This window comes from Phycodurus eques, chromosome 5 (assembly GCF_024500275.1).
Source record: "Phycodurus eques isolate BA_2022a chromosome 5, UOR_Pequ_1.1, whole genome shotgun sequence".
In the NCBI taxonomy this organism is placed as follows: domain Eukaryota; kingdom Metazoa; phylum Chordata; class Actinopteri; order Syngnathiformes; family Syngnathidae; genus Phycodurus; species Phycodurus eques.
In genome coordinates this window covers 30,276,605-30,297,874 of record NC_084529.1, presented here as the reverse complement: position 1 = coordinate 30,297,874, position 21,270 = coordinate 30,276,605, and the positions used below count along the sequence as shown (strand labels likewise).

At 44.8% G+C, this 21,270-nt stretch overlaps 1 protein-coding gene across 3 annotated transcripts in view; it reads right to left on the bottom strand.

The window, feature by feature from the left end:
• The window catches only part of LOC133402470 (cGMP-inhibited 3',5'-cyclic phosphodiesterase 3A-like), a 90,683-nt gene extending 74,118 nt beyond the window's left edge, over positions 1-16,565 (bottom strand). For all 3 annotated transcript variants that reach the window (XM_061676234.1, XM_061676235.1, XM_061676236.1), the window contains exon 1: positions 15,677-16,565. In XM_061676234.1, the coding sequence (XP_061532218.1) occupies positions 15,677-16,543 (867 nt within the window). In that variant the 5' untranslated portion in view covers positions 16,544-16,565. The remainder of the gene's footprint in view (positions 1-15,676) is intronic.
• Positions 16,566-21,270: the final 4,705 nt, after the last annotated feature.

The following is a 21,270-nucleotide window of genomic DNA, read 5'->3' as shown; positions in this document are numbered from 1 at the left end:
CATCCGTTGTAATGGGCAAGAATCCATATCATAAATAATTCATGACTCCAAAACTGAAGATAGGAAGTTAGACACCAAACAAATACAATACACCCACACCTGAGGTAACCAAATGGGGGGGGGGGGGGGGAGGTATAATTGCATCCCTAGGGACATCATATTGGGCTGGATTAATAAGCGCCCGATGTGAAAATACCAATATCACAAAGTGTCACAAGCGACTAAGCTCAATAGGCATCGAGGTTTCCTTTTTCAATAGGTTTGGGTTTCTTTCCCAGAAATGGAGCGCTCGCTGCCAGCAGCATCTTGCCAGAAAGCAAACAAATCTGTTAATAGTGAAATGCTATGCTCCCATGATGGAGACACCCATTCATATGTTGCATGGATAAAATCCAAAAGTATACATTAACAGAGGAGAAAAATAATGCAACGCAAGTTACCAAGAAGTGTGCCTCAGACAAGATAATTATATGGGGAATTAGTCAAGCCAGTGATGCTCATACAGTATGCAAACCACAAGAACTCTCACATCGCTGGATTAGAGGTTGGCTCTCTAATAAAAGTACAACAAAGGGGCTGGGTGGTGGAGGGTGGTCTATTCATTTATTTTATGGAAACTAAAGTCAAATAAAAGGTAGAAGGCTTGTCGTGCGTGTCTTTGGGAAGGAGTAGTATGACTGTTTTCTATCAAAGTTGCAGGGAGCAGTCCGGGACTTTCAGCATTACAAGATGTGACTGGGGATGCTTTCACACTTCCAGTTTGTTTTCTCTGGCCTGAATACAGTGCAGTCAAAAGGAATTGGCCCCTTACTCAAATTCGTTCCACCCCCCTCATAGTTTCCCGGTTTGTTTAAGATCATCAAACAAATGTAAATATCAAAAAACCATAACCCAAGTAAACATAAAATGCAGTTGTTAAATTGTGATTTTATTTAATAAGCGAAAAAAAACCTATTCAAAGCTAAAAGTTACCCCGAGTGCAAAGCCATGAGTCATGCAGGAGGTCACACGGGAAACCAGTGCAACATCTAAAGAACTGCAAGCCTCCCTTGCAGTTTCATGTCTCAACAATATGGAAGAGACTGGGAAAATGGCATCCATGACAGAGTTTCAAGGCAAAACCACTGCTGACCCAAAACAACATGAAGGCTCATTTTATTACCTTTGCCAAAAAATAAGTGAATAAATAAAAACAAAAAACATCTGGTTTTGGAATGGCCTACTAAAAGTCCAGACTTGAATCTGATTGAAATGCAGTGGCATTACCTTGAAAAAGCCGTTGATGCTGTAAAACCCGCCATTTTTGCTTTTTGGAAACTCGGTCTATTTTACATCTGGTTCAGTTTCGATTCACATATTAGAAAAATTCAACAAAACAACATGAGCTCACTATCTTGTCTTATGGGTTGCAAGAATGTAAACGGGAAGAAAGGATTTACTATTTACTATTTTACTATTCTTACACTGTATGCTATTTTAATTGTATTTTTATTTTTCTCAGTTTTAAATGTTCACAAGCTGTTTTTTTCTTTGTTTTGAAATGCTTTTAATCATGTAAAGCATATTGAGTTACCTTGTATATGAAATTTGCTATATACCGGTCAAATAAATTTGCTTTGCTTATGCTTTGCATTGGACATCCAACTATGGATAATCTAGCAGGTTTAGCGTTTACTTTCAGCGGATATCTTGAGCCAATTGTCCTCTTCGTTTCGGTGAAAACAATACATAGAAAGCATGCCAAACTGAAGATGAGCTGGGTAAGTTAACAGTTGTACAACAGATATGATAACCGATAATAGATAAGGACTACTTATTTTAGATGGCCATTCATGCCCTGCAGGGTAAAACCTGATTGATTCATTTTCCAATCTGAGTGGCTCAAGATTTTATTACTTCCACATTTTTTTTTTTTTTTTTTTAACACTAACTTTGAGGTTGTGTTTGATTTTATCCGCTCTCGTGTTCGATGCTCATACCTAACCAAACAAGCCACACCAAAGGGGAACACAAACTCGAGTTTGATTAAAATGGACTGGATGGTCCGAGTGTGAAAGTACACTTGGACACAAGAGGAAAGAAGAGCTCAATGTGATATCTGTGAAGTTAAGAATCTCCTGGGCTCGGTCTTTCAAATTACGTTTCCCTGACATGACATGTGCACTGTAGCTGAAAGACATTTTGTAGCTGCTGCTTCGAGCTTTAATTGACTCTCTAGAGACCGGTTGAGGAAAAAAGAAAAACCTCCAACTGAATAACCTTTTTTTTTTTTTTTCACCTCTTCTGTCAGCACTCAAGATGAAGACCACATCAGTTCACGCCTGTATGCAACCAAAAACCCCAAAGAGATCTGCCGAACGTTCCAACATTCATATTCTGTTTTTTTTTTGTTTGTTTTTTAAATGAAAAAATAAAAGCCGAGTAGGTGCCAATGTGTAAAATTGTGCACATACAGTGCAGTACAGGGCTCATCTGTGCAACATCTGCTCGAGTCACCCAAGGCTCATCGCCACTTTAGAAGTGTGTCACGTTTCCCAGTGACGTCAAAAGAGCCTCCTGTAGCTCCACTTGGCGGAACTTGGCCAAAACCACCACACTCCAATCCGTATCCTCTTAATGGAGGGGCTGTTTGTTGAGCTCTGATGGATCAGCTGTCAAAGCACTCACTGTTCTACCTTCATCTCAACGCTTAAGTGCAGCAAAACAAAATGCTTAGGTAGATTATCTCCAGAGGGCGAATGAACACAATACAATATAAAATGTCAATGGGATGAAAAGGAAGTTAAGACAGAGTACAAGACAAGGCTGCGAGCAAACTTTGATCTTACATCACATCTCATCAGATGTGCGAGCATCTGATAATTTAACACTGCCAATTTGTTTTTCATTGTCACTGACATCAATAAAGTGTGTGTGTGTGTGTGTGTGTGTGCGTGTGTGCGTGTGTGCGTGTTTTGAAGCATGTGCTTGCCTTGTGTCCCGAGATGGCTCCTTTCAAGCAACGGCTATTGTTGTGTTTAAAGGAATCAATGTGGTCAGGGTCGTTTGTGGTGGGCAATAAATGATGCCCCCACTTAAAAACCCTTCTGGACCGAAGTGGATGGCTGCTTTGTTTCCTTTCTTACATGAAAAATTATTCTGTAACAGTCCAATATCACAAAAGCAAATTTCAAACAATGCAACCAGTCCATTTTAAGGCAAGCACATATGCAAATGCATTCAGTGCTTCACAGACAGACAGACACACACACACACTCTTGCTTTGCCTTTCTCACACACACACACACACACACACACACACACACACACACACACACACTGCATGCATACACACTGTGGTTCCAGGAACATTCTGTTCACCTCAACTCATTCTCTTATGCTAACTGATAATAATTGTTTTTGTCTTCAGCAGAAAGCAGAAGGAACCACTGCATGTAACTGGATCACATAGAGAAAAATCCATGACTCCGTTTAGTTTCTGGTTGACTCCTGAGGTGTTAATACGCCAGTCAAGACAGGAGACCCGTCTCGCACTTCCAGCTGTGCTGCGTTGAGTCTGTGGTTTGAGGCCCAACGTGGTTGTTGGGGGCGAATTCAACCTCGCAGCCTGCAGGACATGGCACCCATCAAGTTGATGGCAACACACGCACTTGCTTACACACCGCTTGCTGTCACACACACACACACACACACACACACGCGCGCAAGCACACATGCACACGGTCACCACTTCTGTAATTTCCATAGTAAACAGTAAAGAGTCAGATGAGGTTCATTGTCATGGGTTGTGGGAAAGAGGCCACAAGGGTTTGCAACTTGTTTCTAGACCTGTAATTTGTCATGCTTAAAATGCAGCCCTATGGGGGGCACAAGCCAGTGCAAACTGTAGGCCGGTCCCAGCCTGGATAAATGCAGAGGGTTGCATCAGGAAGGGCATCCGGCTTAAAACTTTGCCAAACAAATATGAGCGTTCATCGAAAGAATTCCATACCGGATCGTTCGTGGCCTGTGTTAACAACGTCCGCCACTGGCGCCGTCAACCTGAAATTCAGCTACTGTGGGTCGAAGTCGAAGAAGAGGTGGAAAGCGGGTTCTTCGGCAGAAAGAGAAGGGGAAAGCACAGAGCCTAGAACTGAATGTGGGGACTTTGAATGTTGGGACTATGACAGGAAAATCTCGGGAGTTGGTTGACATGATTGATTAGGAGAAAGGTTGATATATTGTGTGTCCAGGAGACCAGGTGGAAAGGCAGTAAGGCTAGAAGTTTAGGAGCACGGTTTAAATTATTTTACCATGGTGTAGATGGGAGGAGAAATGGAGTCGGGGTTACTTTAAAAGAAGAGTTGGCTAAGAATGTCTTGGAGGTGAAAAGAGTATCAGATCGAGTGGTGAGGCTGAAACTTGAAATTGAGGGTGTTATGTATAATGTGATTAGTGGCTATGCCCCACAGGTAGGACGTGACCTAGAGGTGAAAGAGAAATTCTGGAAGGAGCTAGACGAAGTAGTTTTGAGCATCCCAGACAGAGAGAGAGTCGTGATTAGTGCAGATTGTAATGGGCATGTTGGTGAAGGAAACAGGGGTGATGGAGAAGTGATGGGTATGTTCGGCATCCAGGAAAGGAACTTGGAGGGACAGATAGTGGTGGACTTTGCAAAAGGATGCAAATGGCTGTAGTGAACACTTTTTTTTTCAGAAGAGGCGGGAACATAGGGTGACCTACAAGAGCGGAGGGAGAAGCACCCAGGTGGATTACATCTTGTGCAGACAATGTAATCTGAAGGAGGATACTGAGGGTAGGTAGGGGTAGGGGAGAGTGTGGCTAGACAGCATAGGATGGTGGTGTGCAAGATGACTCTGGTGGTGGGGAGGAAGATGAGGAAGACAAAGGCAGAGCAGAGAACTATGTGGTGGAAGCTGAGACAGGACGAGTGTTGTGCAGCTTTTCGGGAAGAGGTGAGACAGGCTCTCGGTGGACAGGAGGAGCTTCCAGAAGACTGGACCACTGCAACCAAGGTGATCAGAGAGGCAGGCAGGAGAGTACTTGGTGCATCTTCTGGCAGGAAAGGAGAGAAGGAGACTTGGTGGTGGAACCACACAGTACAGGAAATCATACAAGGAAAAAGGTTAGCGAAGAAGAAATGGGACACTGAGAGGACCGAGGTGAGGCGAAAGGAATACATTGAGATGAGACATAGGGCAAAGGTAGAGGTGGCAAATGATGACATGTATGCCAGGTTGGACACTACAGAAGAAGAAATTGATCTATACAGGTTGGCCAGACAGAGGGATAGAGATGGGAAGGATGTGCAGCAGGTGATTAAGGATAGAGATGGAAATGTGTTGACTGGTGCCAGTAGTGTGCTGGATAGATGGAAAGAATACTTCAAGGAGTTATGAATGAGGAAAATGAGAGAGAAGGGAGAGTAGAAGAAGGAAGTGTGGCGGACCAGGAAGTGGCAATGATTAGTAAGGGGGGAGTTAGAAAGGCATTAAAGAGGATGAAAAATGGAAATGATGACATTCCTGTGGAGGTATGGAAGCATCTAGGAGAGGTGGCTGTGGAGTTTTTGACCAGCTTGTTCAATAGAATTCTAGCGCGTGAGAAGATGCCTGAGGAATGGAGGAAAAGTGTGCCGGTGCCCATTTTTAAGAACAAGGGTGATGTGCAGAGCTGTGGGAACTATAGCGGAATAAAGTTGATGAGCCACACAATGAAGTTATGGGAAAGAGTGGTGAAGAAGAAGAAGAAGAAGAAGAAGAAGAAGAATCACCTTTTATTGTCATGAACATGCATGCATGCACATGAAATTTGTTCTCTGAATTCAACCCATCACATTGAACACATACACGTTAGTGGAACACACTGGAACAGGGAGCAGCTGAAGCCCAGTCGGGGTCTTGAACCTAGGTCCCCCACAGTGGTAGGTGATGATCTTAACCATTGGGCCACAGCTGCCCCCAGTGGAGGCTAGACTCAGGACAGAAGTGAGTATTTGTGAGCAACAGTATGGTTTCATGGCTAGAAAGAGCACCAGAGATGCGTTATTTGCCTTGAGGATGTTGATGGAAAAGTACAGAGGTCAGAAGGAGCTTCATTGTGTCTTTGTAGATCGAGAGAAAGCCTATGACAGAGTACCCAGAGAGGAACTGTGGTACTGCATGCGGAAGTCTGGAGTGGCAGAGAAGTATGTTAGAATAATGTTGGACATGCACGAGGGCAGCAGAACAGTGGTGAGGTGTGCTGCAGGTGTGACAGATGAATTTAAGGTGGTCATTTCTGACATGCACATATTCATCTGACTACGACCAGGAGTTTGGGGATTTGGGAGCGACCGATCGTTTCTCGTATCCCCCTGAACACAAAATAATTTGTAATGCTAAACCACTAAATTGGCCGACTCTCCTAATACTTTCTCAGCACCACATAAAGAAAAACGGCATCTATACAAACACTACTCATGATGACATCAATGCATTGAAATTGTCATAATTTGTAGCTTCATGGCTAATTAAACCACTTAATTTTGACCTGAATACATCAGTCAAACAGTTTGACAAAATTAGACCGTAGACCTTTTACGTTTATAATTCAAGGTTGTGGTTTATTAAAACAAAATAACAGTCGACTCCATTTTTGATGGGAGTTGTGACACTTGAAGCTGTCTGTTCAACAAAATAAATAGACTTGTGAGAAGTGGAGCATCCATATGTAAATGCCATTTTGTTGCACTGATCAGAGAGTTGTTATTAATAAATACAGTAAATATCAAATGCTACTTGTGCGACTGTTCTGGTTCCTGCCATATTGGACTTTGATGTAAAAATATTTCTACGCCTCAGTGACAGAGCCAAAAAGTGAGTAGAATTCCTCATTTACACTACCGTGGAGCAAAACGCCATGTTTTGTGCCTTTATGCTGTGCAGCCAACATGGAGGAGGTAACACACACAAATCAGAACAGAAGCAGAAGCACGATAAAAGTTATGACAGTCTATCACACACCACTCTTCCATAATTTGGGGGAGTAAGAGCACGCCTGCTGTTTTGCCTGGCTACTCAACAAAACCTCCATTGACCTACTTTTATTCTACCCTGATTCCTCCACCACTCGCCTCCTCACACATGCACAGACACAGCTAATAGACTTGAGACTGCATGTGCACCGGGAGCGTGAATGGCATCCTCCAATCACAAGACACACGACCCCCTTGTTGGTACCAGCTTCTGTCATATCTGTTAAGCAAAAGTCTTAACTTCATATCCCAAGCGGCAGTGTGTTCCGAGTATGAGCATGCATTTTAGGTCAAGCGTGTTTTACATCGCTGCCCCTCGGGCCGTCAACAGCCTCCCCCACCCGAAACACAATTCAATTATGGAGGGTGCAGCGAAACTAGCGTAACAGGAAACATTTACTACAGCAGCAGTAATTGTGTTTGGATCCTATTCCACAGGAAGCCATTAACATAGATTTCAAGAATATCTTGATCATCCAAGTTATGAAAGAATTTCCTCCTCGGGCTATGATAATATTTGTGCTGGTGTCAGGGGGAGGACAGACAGCAGAGCCCCCACCAAAAGGGGAGGAGACGCTGACAAAAAAAAAAAAAAAAAAAATGCAGTGTTCGCAAGTTTGCTCGCCTCCTGCTTGATCACGTTCTGTTGTCTTAAGTCCCACTTTATTGGGGCAACAGGAAAAACTCGTCAGCAGCGCTTACGTATGTACACAGCAAGAGAACCGTGGACTAGGATTTCCTCGCATGCTGCGAAAACAGAACCACATTGCAAGCTCACACCTCTTCCTGCAGTTCGAAAAACACAAAATTGACACGTCACGTTGGGTGAAACCAATAAGAACCTCTGTCCATCGTGTTCGCCGTTGTCAGTCAAGATAATATCAACTTTATGGACTGAGAACACTGTGGCCGAACGAAAAATATATTCTTTAGAGAATAACTATTGTTTAACGTCCAGAAAACAATGTAAAAAAAAAAACAATGTGAAAGAAATATAAATGATAAATGAAGGGAGAAATAACCGCTAAACCTCACTTTTACCCTTATTGAAGAATCTTGATGGCGTATGAAGGACAGCATTTTTGTACTTTGCGATGAGTTCTTTCTTGAATTCTATGGAGTTTCTCATCTTCTTTCCAGCACTTGGAACTTTATTTGGCCCCATGGCGGTTTAGTGAAGTCACACTCAATAAATAAGCACAAAAATCTGTTAAAATGTTTCCAATGAACGCGCTGGGTGATGCACACGCAACAATAAAACACTCAATAAAGTTGCGCATGTGCATGGGATGCTTTGTGGGGGATTCCAGGAAATGGATGGCCGAGTCAAGCAGGCAGGCGGATGAGTCTGGTATGGAACATTTTCAACTGTACGAAAACAGAGCAGATGTACGAAAAGTCTTCGAAAACCGAATCGAAGGAAATCGAGGTCCTACGAAAACCAAGGTTCCACTGTATACGCATGCACATAAACTGTTACCCAGAGCCAGAACTTACTTTTCAGCACTCTTCACCTGCTTTTATGTATGGGTTTAAAATTTGGCATATGCAATTAGTGTAATCTTGGCTCAGGAACACCTCTGTTCACAAAGAGGCTTACGAATACAACATCCGGACAACTGTTGCTTCGGTTCACAAACTAGGCTTCTGTTTTACAAACAGTTGTGGCATTCACACGGAACGCTCACTTGTGCTTTCTCTCACTCATCTTTCACTCAGCCCATCATATATTTAACAGATCGTTTTTGTTTTTGCTCTAAATTAGCCTTCAGTATGGCTGCCAAGAAAGTGAGAAATGCAAGTGATTGTGCTGTTCGAAAACCCTGAAAAGGACAGATGTTCAGCGCCATCCGGTGAGCTCTCGCCGGTTGGCTACGTGTGGGCCACGACGTATTGTTTTTATTGGGGTTTTTTTCTGCTGTAAATGCTCTGCTTTGCACCACAGGATGAGAGAATTTCATTCGATCAGTCACTGCCAGTGCATGAAACACATAGCGGCGAAATGCATTTTTGTAACCCTTGCGAAAGACCGCCGGACCGGTCCAGTGGGTAGGCGGGGGCCCCGCCCAACGTGGCCAGCAACTTGGTTCTGGGGCTGGAAAGGATTTATTTTATGCATATTTCCATTAATTTTCTAAGGGGGAAATGGCTTTGTTCATGAACAGAGTCTATGAATGAAATTCCACCTTAATGAGATGCCACTGGTAGTAGTGCAGTAAATATACATAAAACTGGAGAAGAAACACGCTGTGGTCCACCATTGTTGCTTTTGATACGAATTCCACATCCTAACACTTAACATTTACAGTATGCTGCATTTGAGACTGCTGGGAAATTAGAAACTTAGAAATAGTCCGTAGGTATGAATGTGAGTACCAACGGTTGCTTGTTTATATGTGCCCTGCGATTGGCTGGCAACCAGTTCAGGGTGTACCCCGGCTCCTGCCCGCAGTTAGCTGGGCTAGGCTCCAGAAAACGCAGGACCCGAGTGAGGATAAGCGGTGTAGAAAATGGATGGATGGATGGCTGTTGCCACTCGCAATCATTTTTAAAAACAAATTTAACTACAGTACTTGACTCAAAATGTAGCCGCTTGCAGACGCAATGTAACTACACTGGCCATAATATACAACTACAGTATGCGCTTGTTAAGCACTGTGAAATGTGTCTAAGCTTGACAATTAATTTCCTGCCATTAACAGGCAGCTACTGCATATACCAATGTTATTACGAGCTTTGCCACTGCAGGAACCTTTGCAGGAACTTCCGTAGCTACCCTGGTAGCTTGAGTTCCCCCTGTGTCCCCATTGAACAAAATATACCAGGGTATGAAAGGTTCCCCCTGGAGTATTTAGTTCCTCCTGGCGGGTAGGATCTTTCTAGAGCTACCAGGAACTCTTTGAGGGGTCGGGCTGTGCTGACGAACATTGATTGGTTGACAGACCTCTGTAGGCATTTACTTTTTCATTCACTGAGCTGCCATTACTGGATGCAGCGTTATTGTAAGGCTCAAAATAAGAGGATTATAATACATTGCAAAGCAAAATATCGAATGACCGATCGAGCCTGGCGGCGGCGGACCTCACAGCGAGATCCGGCGCCGCCCCGGCAGCAAGGTCCACCGCTGGCCGACTCGGTTCCGCGAAGTAGCGAAGGTCAGAGCCCAAGCGGACGTGCCTCTGATGGTCCAATCCAATCGGTTGCGCGGGGATAAAAAAAAATACTTTCCCAGGCAGGAGCTCCTCCAGCCTGCGGAAAAATGTCCCCCATTGTGCAAGACAAGGAAATTAAAATAGAAGCAAATACATATACAAACTGTCCAAAGTGATATAGTGACAATTTACAAATTACATTACATCATAGCGCATGGTGAATAAAATGGCCGGAATTTTTTTTCTCTAAAGCTGGAGAACTTTCTAAAAATGGAATTGCCTGAATGCCAAGACATTAGAAAAGCTGAAAATGAATAAATACATATATACATACATACATGTAGAAGGCTGCCGATGACTAATGGTGTGATTTATTGTTCTCAAACTTGTAGTGGAACTATGTGAGAATTCAGGCTCGTGTCTGGCTCATTTTCCAGCTAATAAATCACAGTTATAGTTATCTGCAAGCTTCTTTTTTCACCTGGATAAATAAGGTTAGGTTATGTTTTAAAGCTATCAAAAATATTTAAACCTTAGATTATGAAATAAAATAAGACATTAACTTGAAAGCTTGAAATACCAGCATTTTGTTTTTAGATCCAGTAGTTGTCAGTAATGAGCAAGATAAGCCTTATTTGCTTAAGCTACCCCGAACTAGTAAGTGTGATGTAAACACAAATCACATGGGCCCAGGAACCTTTTGCTACAAGGAACTCCTGCTACCAGGAACTCAAAGTTCCTGGGCTGGCTGGTGGAAAAGCCCCAATTGCAATACCCTCGGAAGTGGTCAACGACAAAGGGAGTCGTCAATGCACTTTCAGTTGCTTTATTGAACTTGCGACAGCACAAGAACATCACAAACAACTCATGCCAAGAGTGACTAATCACCGATGGATTTTTCCTTTTGCCTGGATCAGAGTACAAGAAAAATTTGGTCTTTCACGATTGCACTATGTCAGACTACTGCCATAAAATCTTGCCGTATCGCAGTCAGACAATGGCAACATTACGCGACATGTTTTCCGCTACCACCGCAGCCCGTCTTTTACAATCACTGGGCTTTATCTTGACAAATCAAACAATGTCGACGAGGCGGAACCAGAAAACGTGGCACTGGTCAATGTGACAGGATACACCCGTTACCGTTGGGACGACAATGCGTGTGTGTGTGTGTGGGGGGGGCGGGGGTGGGTGCGCTTGGGAGAGGCAAGCAGGTAATAAAACATATTTTATCCTAGCAAGCTAGTACTATGGTTGTACATAAACGTAGCGCCGTTTTGTCAAATCATGCTCTAAAGCTTCGTTAAACATTGGTTCGGATGCGTGAATAAATGCTGACAACGGCAAGCAAGGGAGGCGATGCGCCGGTCACAATACGCAATCCAATTGGTCGAGGTGAAGGTGCGCTGTCGGAGAGTTGTGGTTGATATGTCACACCACACGGAAGATTTCTTAAAAAATCAGTCATGCTAGACTTTTCATTTTGGCGTCGAAGGGCTATCGTAGGGCCAAATCGTTGGTCGTGGATTACGTCACACTACAAGACGTTTTGGCGTTCCTGTCAAAATATGTCAGGTCAGTAATTACAGATACAGTTTCAAACTCAATCAAACTGGGCAGGTAGCAGTGAATGAGTTAAACAAGTGGATCCCCGAGGCACAGAAAATTCTTCAAGCATTTTCTTTGTATTTGAAGTACTCTAAACATTTGAGTATTTGTTGCAGCCCTAGTTGCATGACTTTAAATGTATTTAAGTCCACACTAATGTGATAAAGGTTGAGTCAATGTTGACTAGTCGTGGATGACGTCATTGATAATTTTTCAGTCAAGTACAATAATCTTTCAAAAATTATTGCAGAAGGAGGGAGTGCTTTGCGATAATCTATATGCACCGACAATGCACAGCTCATACACCGAATCTACACAAAGCAAACGTTAGAACACACGAGCATAGACGTGGGCTGGGCGATGCATGATGGTATTTCCAGCCAGAGAAAAAAAAAATCCCTCACACTGTGTGCTTGCTGCTCAGACAGCCAGGTGACATTTTCACAACTTGGCCAAATGGGGAAACCTGTCCTCGTTCCGGCCCAAGCACAGGAAGGGTTCTGCGTGGTGGGAATTTGCGGCGTTTGCAAATAATCACGGACTTCTTCATGTGCGGTGGGATAATTCCACTCTCCTTCCACATTGATAGTGCGGGCTTGAAAAATTGTTGAAAATCCTGCTGGAGCCTGGCTTTTCCCCCCCCCCCTTTCCCCGGTTCTCCTTCACTTACCAAAGCTGCGCGTTCAAAAATAGAAGACAATTTAAATCAATTCAGGTGACACACTAATTTCATGCAGTGCACGCATCTGTCTCCTCAAGCCAAAAACGTGATTAGCAACTAGTCGACGTCACGCTCTACACATAAATGTGGTGTACTAAAGTCGACTACTCTGTACAACAGATACTAGGCAGTAGAAGTAATATCATATAGTACTAGGTGTTATCTGGTTTTGCCAATAGAAAAGCGTCAGTAGTGAGAAAACCAGTAGGATATAAACAAACAAGCAAAGCCAAACTGTTTCTGATCTGTTTTCAGTTAAGCATACGACCACAACATGTCGCCAGTAGAGTAACGCAGGCCATCAAGGCAGGCTCGAGAGGAAGACGGCACTTGGAAATTCCTCATTGCTTTATTTATTTTATAAGTAAACTGTTTTTAGACAGAAACTATCAATCTGAAGTGCTCTTAAAAAAGGTCCGTGAGAGAAGAAAACAAAAGTCATCCGCATTATTCTTCAGCACTAACGTAAATATCAGGGCAACAAAGTGCAGATATCCTATTGCTACATTTAAACATCCTGACTTTATTAAAGACCTCTTTTTCTACTGAGAGGAAGCACACACACAGGTTTGACACTCACCATGTGCTAGTCCCATTGTAGCCGCCCGATGGGCGTCTGAGCCCCTGCGTGAGCGAGGCGATGACTAGCGTGGGTCACTATGGGCTTGTTTACACATTACAGACCACACAGACAAGAGACGGTTATGACGGCATGTGTCGACCATGTGTGTCTCAATTATAGGCAGGTCGTGACTGGTCAACCGCCGCCTGAGGTGAGAGGCCCCGGTCTCGCGGGGACGGTGCATCCATCAGGGCTAGTTGGAAGGAAATTTGATTCATCATCTCAACTAGATTGTGAGTCAAAATGTGGCACGTGATTACTGTGCAGACCAGGACGATGACGCCGCTTGTTCCATGAAACTCTGGTTTAGTTTAGCTTACATCTCATTGTGAGTAAAATACTTTACTTGCAATAACTGCATCAATCAATGAATTGATTCATTCAGGGCTGTTCTGATCACTCGGTTAATCACATATACTAATATGCATTCTATAATAATTATATTATTATTATTATTGTTGTTATTATTACTGTATGTATCTGTATACGTATTGACAGATATGAGCTAATTACAGAATTGTTTTTTTTTTTTTTAATGTGTGTATGGGTAGCGACCACAGGTTTGAGCACTTTCAATATAAGACTGTATTCCAGGGGTGTCAAAACGAATTTTTTCACGGGCCACATCGTAGTTATGACTTCCCTCGGAGGGACGCTACAACTGTGAACTCATAAATGAAAGATTAAGTCATATGCTGTCATTACATACAGTATACACAACACATTGATGAATAACCACTTTTGAAATCAGAAGCCAATAAAAAACATGTTTTTAGACTATTACATTTCTTTTCAAAGTGGGATTGGTAACAAAAACAATGCTTGCAAATATCTCAATGGTAGTACACCAGAACACAATGAGCAATTTTGATTTGCTTTCGCGGGCCACATCAAATGATGCGGGGAGCCGGATCTGGGCCCCGGGCCACCAGTTGGACACCGGCGCTGTATTCCTTAAGAGATTCTTGGGAAGTTTCCAATATTGTTGCTACTAAAAACAAGATGTGTGAATAATCAGCCATGCATGCACCTGCTTAGCATCAACACATAAACGCTCGCCAAAGTCATTTTGCACCATAACACAAAACTGCAGCAGTTGGACCGAATCAAATGTGAAGTTTGCAGTTTAAAAAAAAAAGAATATAAACTTTTTGTCATATATGTTAAAACTGTCTGTATGACCTGACAGTACACAATTATTAAAATGGTCTATTGATAAATCATGACTCTCTGGCCCCACTGTATGCCTGTAGTTTCCTTTTATTATTATTATTTTTAAACTCGTCCCGCCGCAACAGGAAACAACAGATCGAAGATGTAGAGACGGAAAGCGTGACGGACTTTAATGCTGCGAAAATCTGAATCATTCAAATGCGTGGCTGGGATAGGCTCCAGCGTGCCCGCGACCCGAGTGAGGATAGGCGGTATAGAAAATGGATGGAGGGATGGAGGGATGGAGGGATGGATATGTATGCAAATTTCAAAAATGCAGATGATGAGCTTCTGTGTGTGTGTCCGTATGTGCGACCACTGCGAACAACAAACAGGACCACTAAAGCACTAACTGGTGCAGTGAGGCCACCTCTAAGTGGGCTGACCCACAGCCGCGCAGTCACACACTCACATACGCTTTCTCTCTCTCTCTCTCTTGGACACACACGCGCACAGCTTTGATCACACTTTTCAAAACTCCCCCCATTCAAACACTCAGCACAGTCATTGATGTTGCATAAACCGGGGGCCGATGAGAGCGTGCATGGGGCACTTTGAGGACAGAAGGCTTCAATAATGTGGGGACACGGGAGTTGGAAAGTTATAAATACATGTGACCTTTTTAATGGACTAATTAGTTTTTAACGAGAAGACTAAAAGATGAGGGAAATCATCCTCATCGTCCTTTTTGTTTTTTTTTTGTTTTTGTTGTCACCACTGGAAAGCACTGCTTCAAAAATACAATGACAAAAAAAGTACTAAGCTGTAAACGGACGTCGTTCTCCCCTCTTCTCGAAAATAAGGCAGCCATATGTTAGGTTAGCACATTTTAATCATGTGCAACCAATGTACGTTCGAATGAGGTCAAAAGAATCGTTATTTTTTTTCTTCAACGCAGTATTAGTGCAACAAATGACACAAAAGTTGCACGACAGCTTATAAATCTATCTACCTAGTCAACACAAATGAACGAGCATCACCTTGATTGAAGTGGTGCAGAATGTACTTTGTGGCAAATCAGGGTTTAACTGATCAAGTTGATGGAAGATCAAATGTATATTAAGGTCTCCAATGCGAATAATAGGCCAATATAGCATTATTATGTGAACCTATCCTGCCTGGAAAAGGCTAAACGCGACTATAGGATGTGAATATAGCAATAATAAATAACATCATCATCATCATCTGCACCGTCCTAGCAGGGCACTGAACAGGGTAAAAGAATGAAAGCGGCCTCGGGTCAGCAGGGCGAGGGTGAGGGTGAGCTCGAGGGTCTCTGTGTGTGTGTGGAGGGGGGTGTGGGGTGGGGTGGGGAGTGGGGGGGGGGGGGGGGGGGGGGGTCCTACCTGGTCCCTCTGGATGCATGGCAGAGAGGTCCTGCGATGTGACTTGCTGTTGGACTGACTGTGTGCCATGTCTGTGGATATCACCGAACTGGACCTCCTGCGCCTTTTAAATGCGGGGACGTCTTCCTTGGCTCCAGTCACGAGGGTGCAGCCCTCCTCCAGTGTCCCTTGGCCGGCGAGGAGTCTGTCAGCATACCTCGCCAGCAGGATGCCCACGACTCCCAGCAGGTACGCCACGTACGGCCTCCAAGCCGAGCGAACCTTGTGCAGCGAGAAGAGGGAGACGGCGCGCACGATGCTGACGACCGCGACCACCGACGTGCCCCGGTCCGGGCGCGCTACCATCAGTGCGCCGCCGGCCACGCACGCCAACACCAGCGCGGCCGCTACTTCGTGCGGGCCGCCCAGGAGGCTCCAGGCCGCCGCCTCGGCCAGGTGGAACACGGTGAGGAGCGAGAGGGCGGTGCGGAGCAGCACGCCGCAGCGGATTAGGTAGACGCCGAGCCAGAAGAAGGCGCACAGGAGGCTGAAGAAGGGCGAGAGCGCAGCCCAGCAAGCGAGCAGCAGTTCCGCCAGGCAGCCCGCGAGCGACTGAGGGCGAGCGCACGACTGCTGCTGCGGGAGTGCGCACGGCTCACAGCTCCAGTGTGCAGCGCACCTCAGCAGCACGGCCAGCGCGAGCGCACACGCCGCGCGGCCCACTCCGCCGCAAGTCCACGCACGGGCCCGCGCGAGCCTCACCCACCACGACGACGCGCGGCGCGGGTCGCGGCTCAGTGGGACGACACGTGTTTGCGCGTAACCGTTGCGGCCTGGCGCGCCACAGCCTTTTTCTGCGGCGCGCGTCCGCTCCAGATGTGCACGCATGGCCACAGTAGACAGGGACGAGCCTGTGGAGCATCTACGGCGCTGTGCTCACGGGACAACAAGCACACTTTATTGCAGGCGTGAGGAGGGCGAGGACGGTCCCCCTTTACGCACTGGACGCCACATTCTGTGTTATTGTCTAGCAGCTGGCGTGTCAGACGTTGACGAGATCCAGTCGCGTGCATTTAAAGTCTGTATCCCGCGTGTCATCGCTGCGCAACTGCGCACACAATACAAAAGTCCCACACTACCGACTTGTGGATCCTCCCGTGACTTTTCCGGCATAAAAGCGGCCAAGCGAGTGTCCGTCAGGTCGCGTCGGGGTTCAGAAAAGTCCGCTTATCGGCAGCTCTCCCAAGCAAAGCCATGAGCTCATTTCGCACCCCATCCAGGCACCGCCGTCAAAAGCCCCTGAAATCCTCAACAGCGTGCCTCAGACAGCCAAGCAGGCGTTGTCTTCGGTATCTCACTAATGTAACCATTGTATAGGCCAAAGCAAAAAAACAAACAAACAAACAAACAAACAAAACAAAAAACACACACACACTTACCACAAATGAACCCGCGTGATCTTGATTACAGTGATGCATATAGCGTCGTTAAGTGAACATAAACTCGAAAGAAAATGTTAATTTCCGATTTCCTGACAAGTAACTCATGCTGTACAGTGTAAAAAATAACTACAAATAATCATAAAAAGTCTAAAAACAGATGTGAAAGTAGTTTTTAAAAAATAGGACGGGAATATTGCAACAATAACAGTAAAACGTCAACACTAGTGCAATAACAATGAAATCTCCACCAATTTTCATAAAAGTCACCCTAAAACGTAACGTGGGTCATTGTGAGCGTGCACTACAAGCTTTGCAAAAATAAACAAAAGTGAACCTGACGATACCTACCCATGGCCGACAGGGGCAAATGCGCTGCAAACGGCCATATGGTGTAAATGCAGGAGTGACACAAAACAGAAAAACACACAAGCACAGAAAACAACAGCAAAAGAAAAATGCAGCAAGATGAAAAAGCTGAAATCACCAAAAAAAAAAAAAAAAAACACTGAAAGATAAAAATGGTGCAATTGCAGAAAAAGCCACACAAATCGTAAAACAACCGCAAGAGAGAAACGCTATGAACACACACACACAAAAAAACACAAATCCCCCAAACAACTGGGAGAGAAATGTTGCACGTTTACTCGACACAATGGAAGTATGCCAGGCCACTAGGGGGCGCGACCCCCGGGACGGACCAGTCCTGTGAGCCCAAGGGGTGCCTGTCATAGATACTATATATAGGCCCAGCGTCTTGAAGCAACCAGATTAACAACGTGCTGACGTGGGGGCCATGTTGGGGAGGTCATTCCCATCGAAGGCAATAGTGATGGGCACGGCAGTTCTTGCGAATCAATTCATTAAAAAGATTGGTTCACCGAATCCTTCAGTTCTTTTTCAAAAATTAATTCAAGTGCTTCCTCATTCAGTTCATGATCCATCCCTGAGGTTCACGGTCACTCAACACGTTCAGCGAAGGACTATGCGTTGTTGCTGTCATGTATTGTGAACTAGGAAAGGCGTGGAGATTATTTAAAAAATAAAAAAATCGTCTAAATTATCACCTACCTATGTCTCTCTCAGAAAGCTCTCGAACACCCGGCTTCGGTTGTGAGTCGCGAACATGCGTGAAGCGGGCTCAGATACCGACCAGCCTTCCGCGTCCCCTGACGTCCAGCTAGGCTCTCGCCAGCCGGCGTGACTTGTCTGCATTCCACCGCCAGCGGGGCTTCCTGCTCACCTTACTGTTATTGTCATCTGATTAGTGGAAAGCGTCTTGAGAAGCGCTATATAAGTTTCATGTATTATTATCATGATTATGAAATAAAACGCTTTAATAATCGCATTAGAGGCACAGAGGGAATGACATGCATGTGTACGTATATACATTTATTATTAATTTACATTTATTTTAAATATGTGTGCTCGACTGACTCAAAACTTAGCCGTTAGCTTGAAGCTGCGAGTGAAAGCTATCCCCGCGAGGACGTCAGGATTTGCGGTTAAAATCGCTCATGAGTTCGTTCACTGCGTAGTGCGTAGTACGTTTCCTTGCGCAAACGAATCACTCATCGTACTAGTAAATCGCTCCTTAGCGGATCACAAACGAAGAAGTTCAACGAACGAATCACTCGTCTCTAACGGATCGCGAACGATAAGTTCAACGAACGAATCGCTCCTCAGTTCTTCAGTTCCTCAGTACACCAGTTTACTGAATGAATCGCTCAGTTCACTTAAGTCCCTCCCCTGAACGAATCACTCTTCAGTTGTTCAGTTCCTCACTACACCAGTTCACTAAACAAATCACTCTTCCGTTCCGTTCGCCGAAGATTCAGAAGCGAGTGACAGAACGCTTCAACAGCTCCGTTCCCGCTCCCAGGCGACTCGCTCGCCTCACGGTGGCCAAGCTAAAAGAACGAATCATTTCATAAACTGATTCGGTTCAGTTCGTTCACTAATAAGATTCGTTCTTCTGAACGAAACGTTCGCGAACGTAACAACACGAGAAGGCAATGCATGGACAATGTAATTATTTCTCACTCGATTTTCATGAATATTCCTATTTTGTCAATGTAAAATCATATACTATCAATACAAACATTTGATAAAAAGCAAAAATAATAATAATAATTATATGTGAAACGGACTCCCAGTTCCCTTGTCGTAATTGTACAGCGTTCAACCGTAGCGGCACAATACACTGATGACTTTGATCTTAGTTTAGCAACACCGAAGGCATGGAGCTCAAAATGGGGATGTCGTAGCTACCTGTACAAACCTGCGGTAACTCTGGTCTCACCGGACTGGGCCATCCCGGAGGTCACGCTCCCTAGTGGCCTGGCGGACTTCCTTTGTGTGGCGTCAAATTGCAAGATTTCCCTCCCAGTTTGGGAATTTGTGTGTTTTGTTGTGTTTGCAGTATTTTTCTTTGGCAGTTTTCTGTGACTGCAGCATTTTTTATCTTGCAGCGTTTTTCTTTTGCAGTTGTTTTATGTGCTTGTGTGTTGTTCAAGGCAGCACTTCGGATGACTGGTTAGCACGTCTGCCTCACAGTTCTGAGGACCCGGGTTCAAATACAGCCTCGCCTGTGTGGAGTTTGCATGTTCTCCCTGCGCCTGAGTGGGTGTTCTCCGGGTACTCCGGTTTCCTCCCACATCCCAAAAACATGCATGGTAGGTTTATTGAAAACTCGGGTGAATTGCTGATAGGTGTGAAGGGTTGTTTGTTTAGACGTGCCCTGCGATTTGCTGGCGACCAGTTCAGGGTCTGCCCCGCCTCTCGCTCAGAGTCATCTGGGATAGGCTCCAGCACGCCCACGACCCTCGTGAGGATAAGGTTCAGAAAATGGATGGGTGTGTTTTTCATGTTGCGTCATTTCTGCTATGCAGCATATGGCCAAATGTTGTACATTTAACAATTCTAAAATGGAACGTAGTGAGACGTGGCAGAAGATGAGTGCAAAGGGTAAACAACTGTCTGGACCTCTCAGTACAATATAGCTGAAGTGAGAATAAGGTGATATCAATAATAAAATACACCATTTCATTTATAAGACATTGTCAGAAGTTGTTCTATAGTGCATGAAGTGGTGTAGTACATTGTATAGCTCAGATTTCCTTTAGTTTCTCAACTTTAATTGTCTGTCTTTTATAAATTATGAATTTGAAATAATCAATTGGAAATGGAAATAAAATCAGGAAAAAAAGACAAAACGGAATTGTACTACAAAGTCAGCTGTGTTTATGTGAAGACTTCCACTTAGTTCCACCACTGTTACTTGCTGCAAAGCAAATATATATATATATATATATATATATATATATATATATATATATATAGGCGGCACGGTGGACGATTGGTTAGAGCGTCTGCCTCACAGTTCTGAGGACCGGGGTTCAATCCTGAGGACCGGGGCTCTATGGCCGCCTGTGTGGAGTTTGCATGTTCTCCCCGTGCCAACGTGGGTTTTCTCCGGGCACTCCGGTTTCCTCCCACATCCCGAAAACATGCATGCTAGGTTAATTGAAGACTTTAAATTGCCCGTAGGTGTGAATGGTTGTTTGTTTGTATGTGCCCTGCGATTGGCTGGCAACCGGTTCAGGGTGTACCCCGCCTCCTGGCTGATGTTAGCTGGGATAGGCTCCAAAACCAGTCAGTATCTGGTGTGACCACCATTTGCCTCACGCAGTGCATCAAATCTCCTTCGCATAGAGTTGATCAGGTTGTTGATTGTGGCCTGTGGAATGTTGGTCCGTTCCTCTTCAATGGCTGTGCGAAGTTGCTGGATATTGGCAGGAACCGAAACACGCTGTTGTATACGCCGATCCAGAGCATCCCAAACATGCTCAATGGGTGACATGTCCGGGGAGTAAGCTGGCCATGCAAAAACTGGGATGTTTTCAGCTTCCAGGAATTGTGTACACATCCTTGCAACATGGGACCGCGCATTATCATGCTGCAACATGAGGTGATGGTCGTGGATGAATGGCACGACAATGGGCCTCAGGATCTCGTCACGGTATCTCTGTGGATTCAAGATGCCGTCAATAAAATGCACCTGTGTTCGTTGCCCATAACTTACGCCTGCCCATACCATAACGCCACCATCACCGTGGGCCACAACGTTGACACCGGCAAACCGCTCACCCACACGACACCACGCACGCTGTCTGC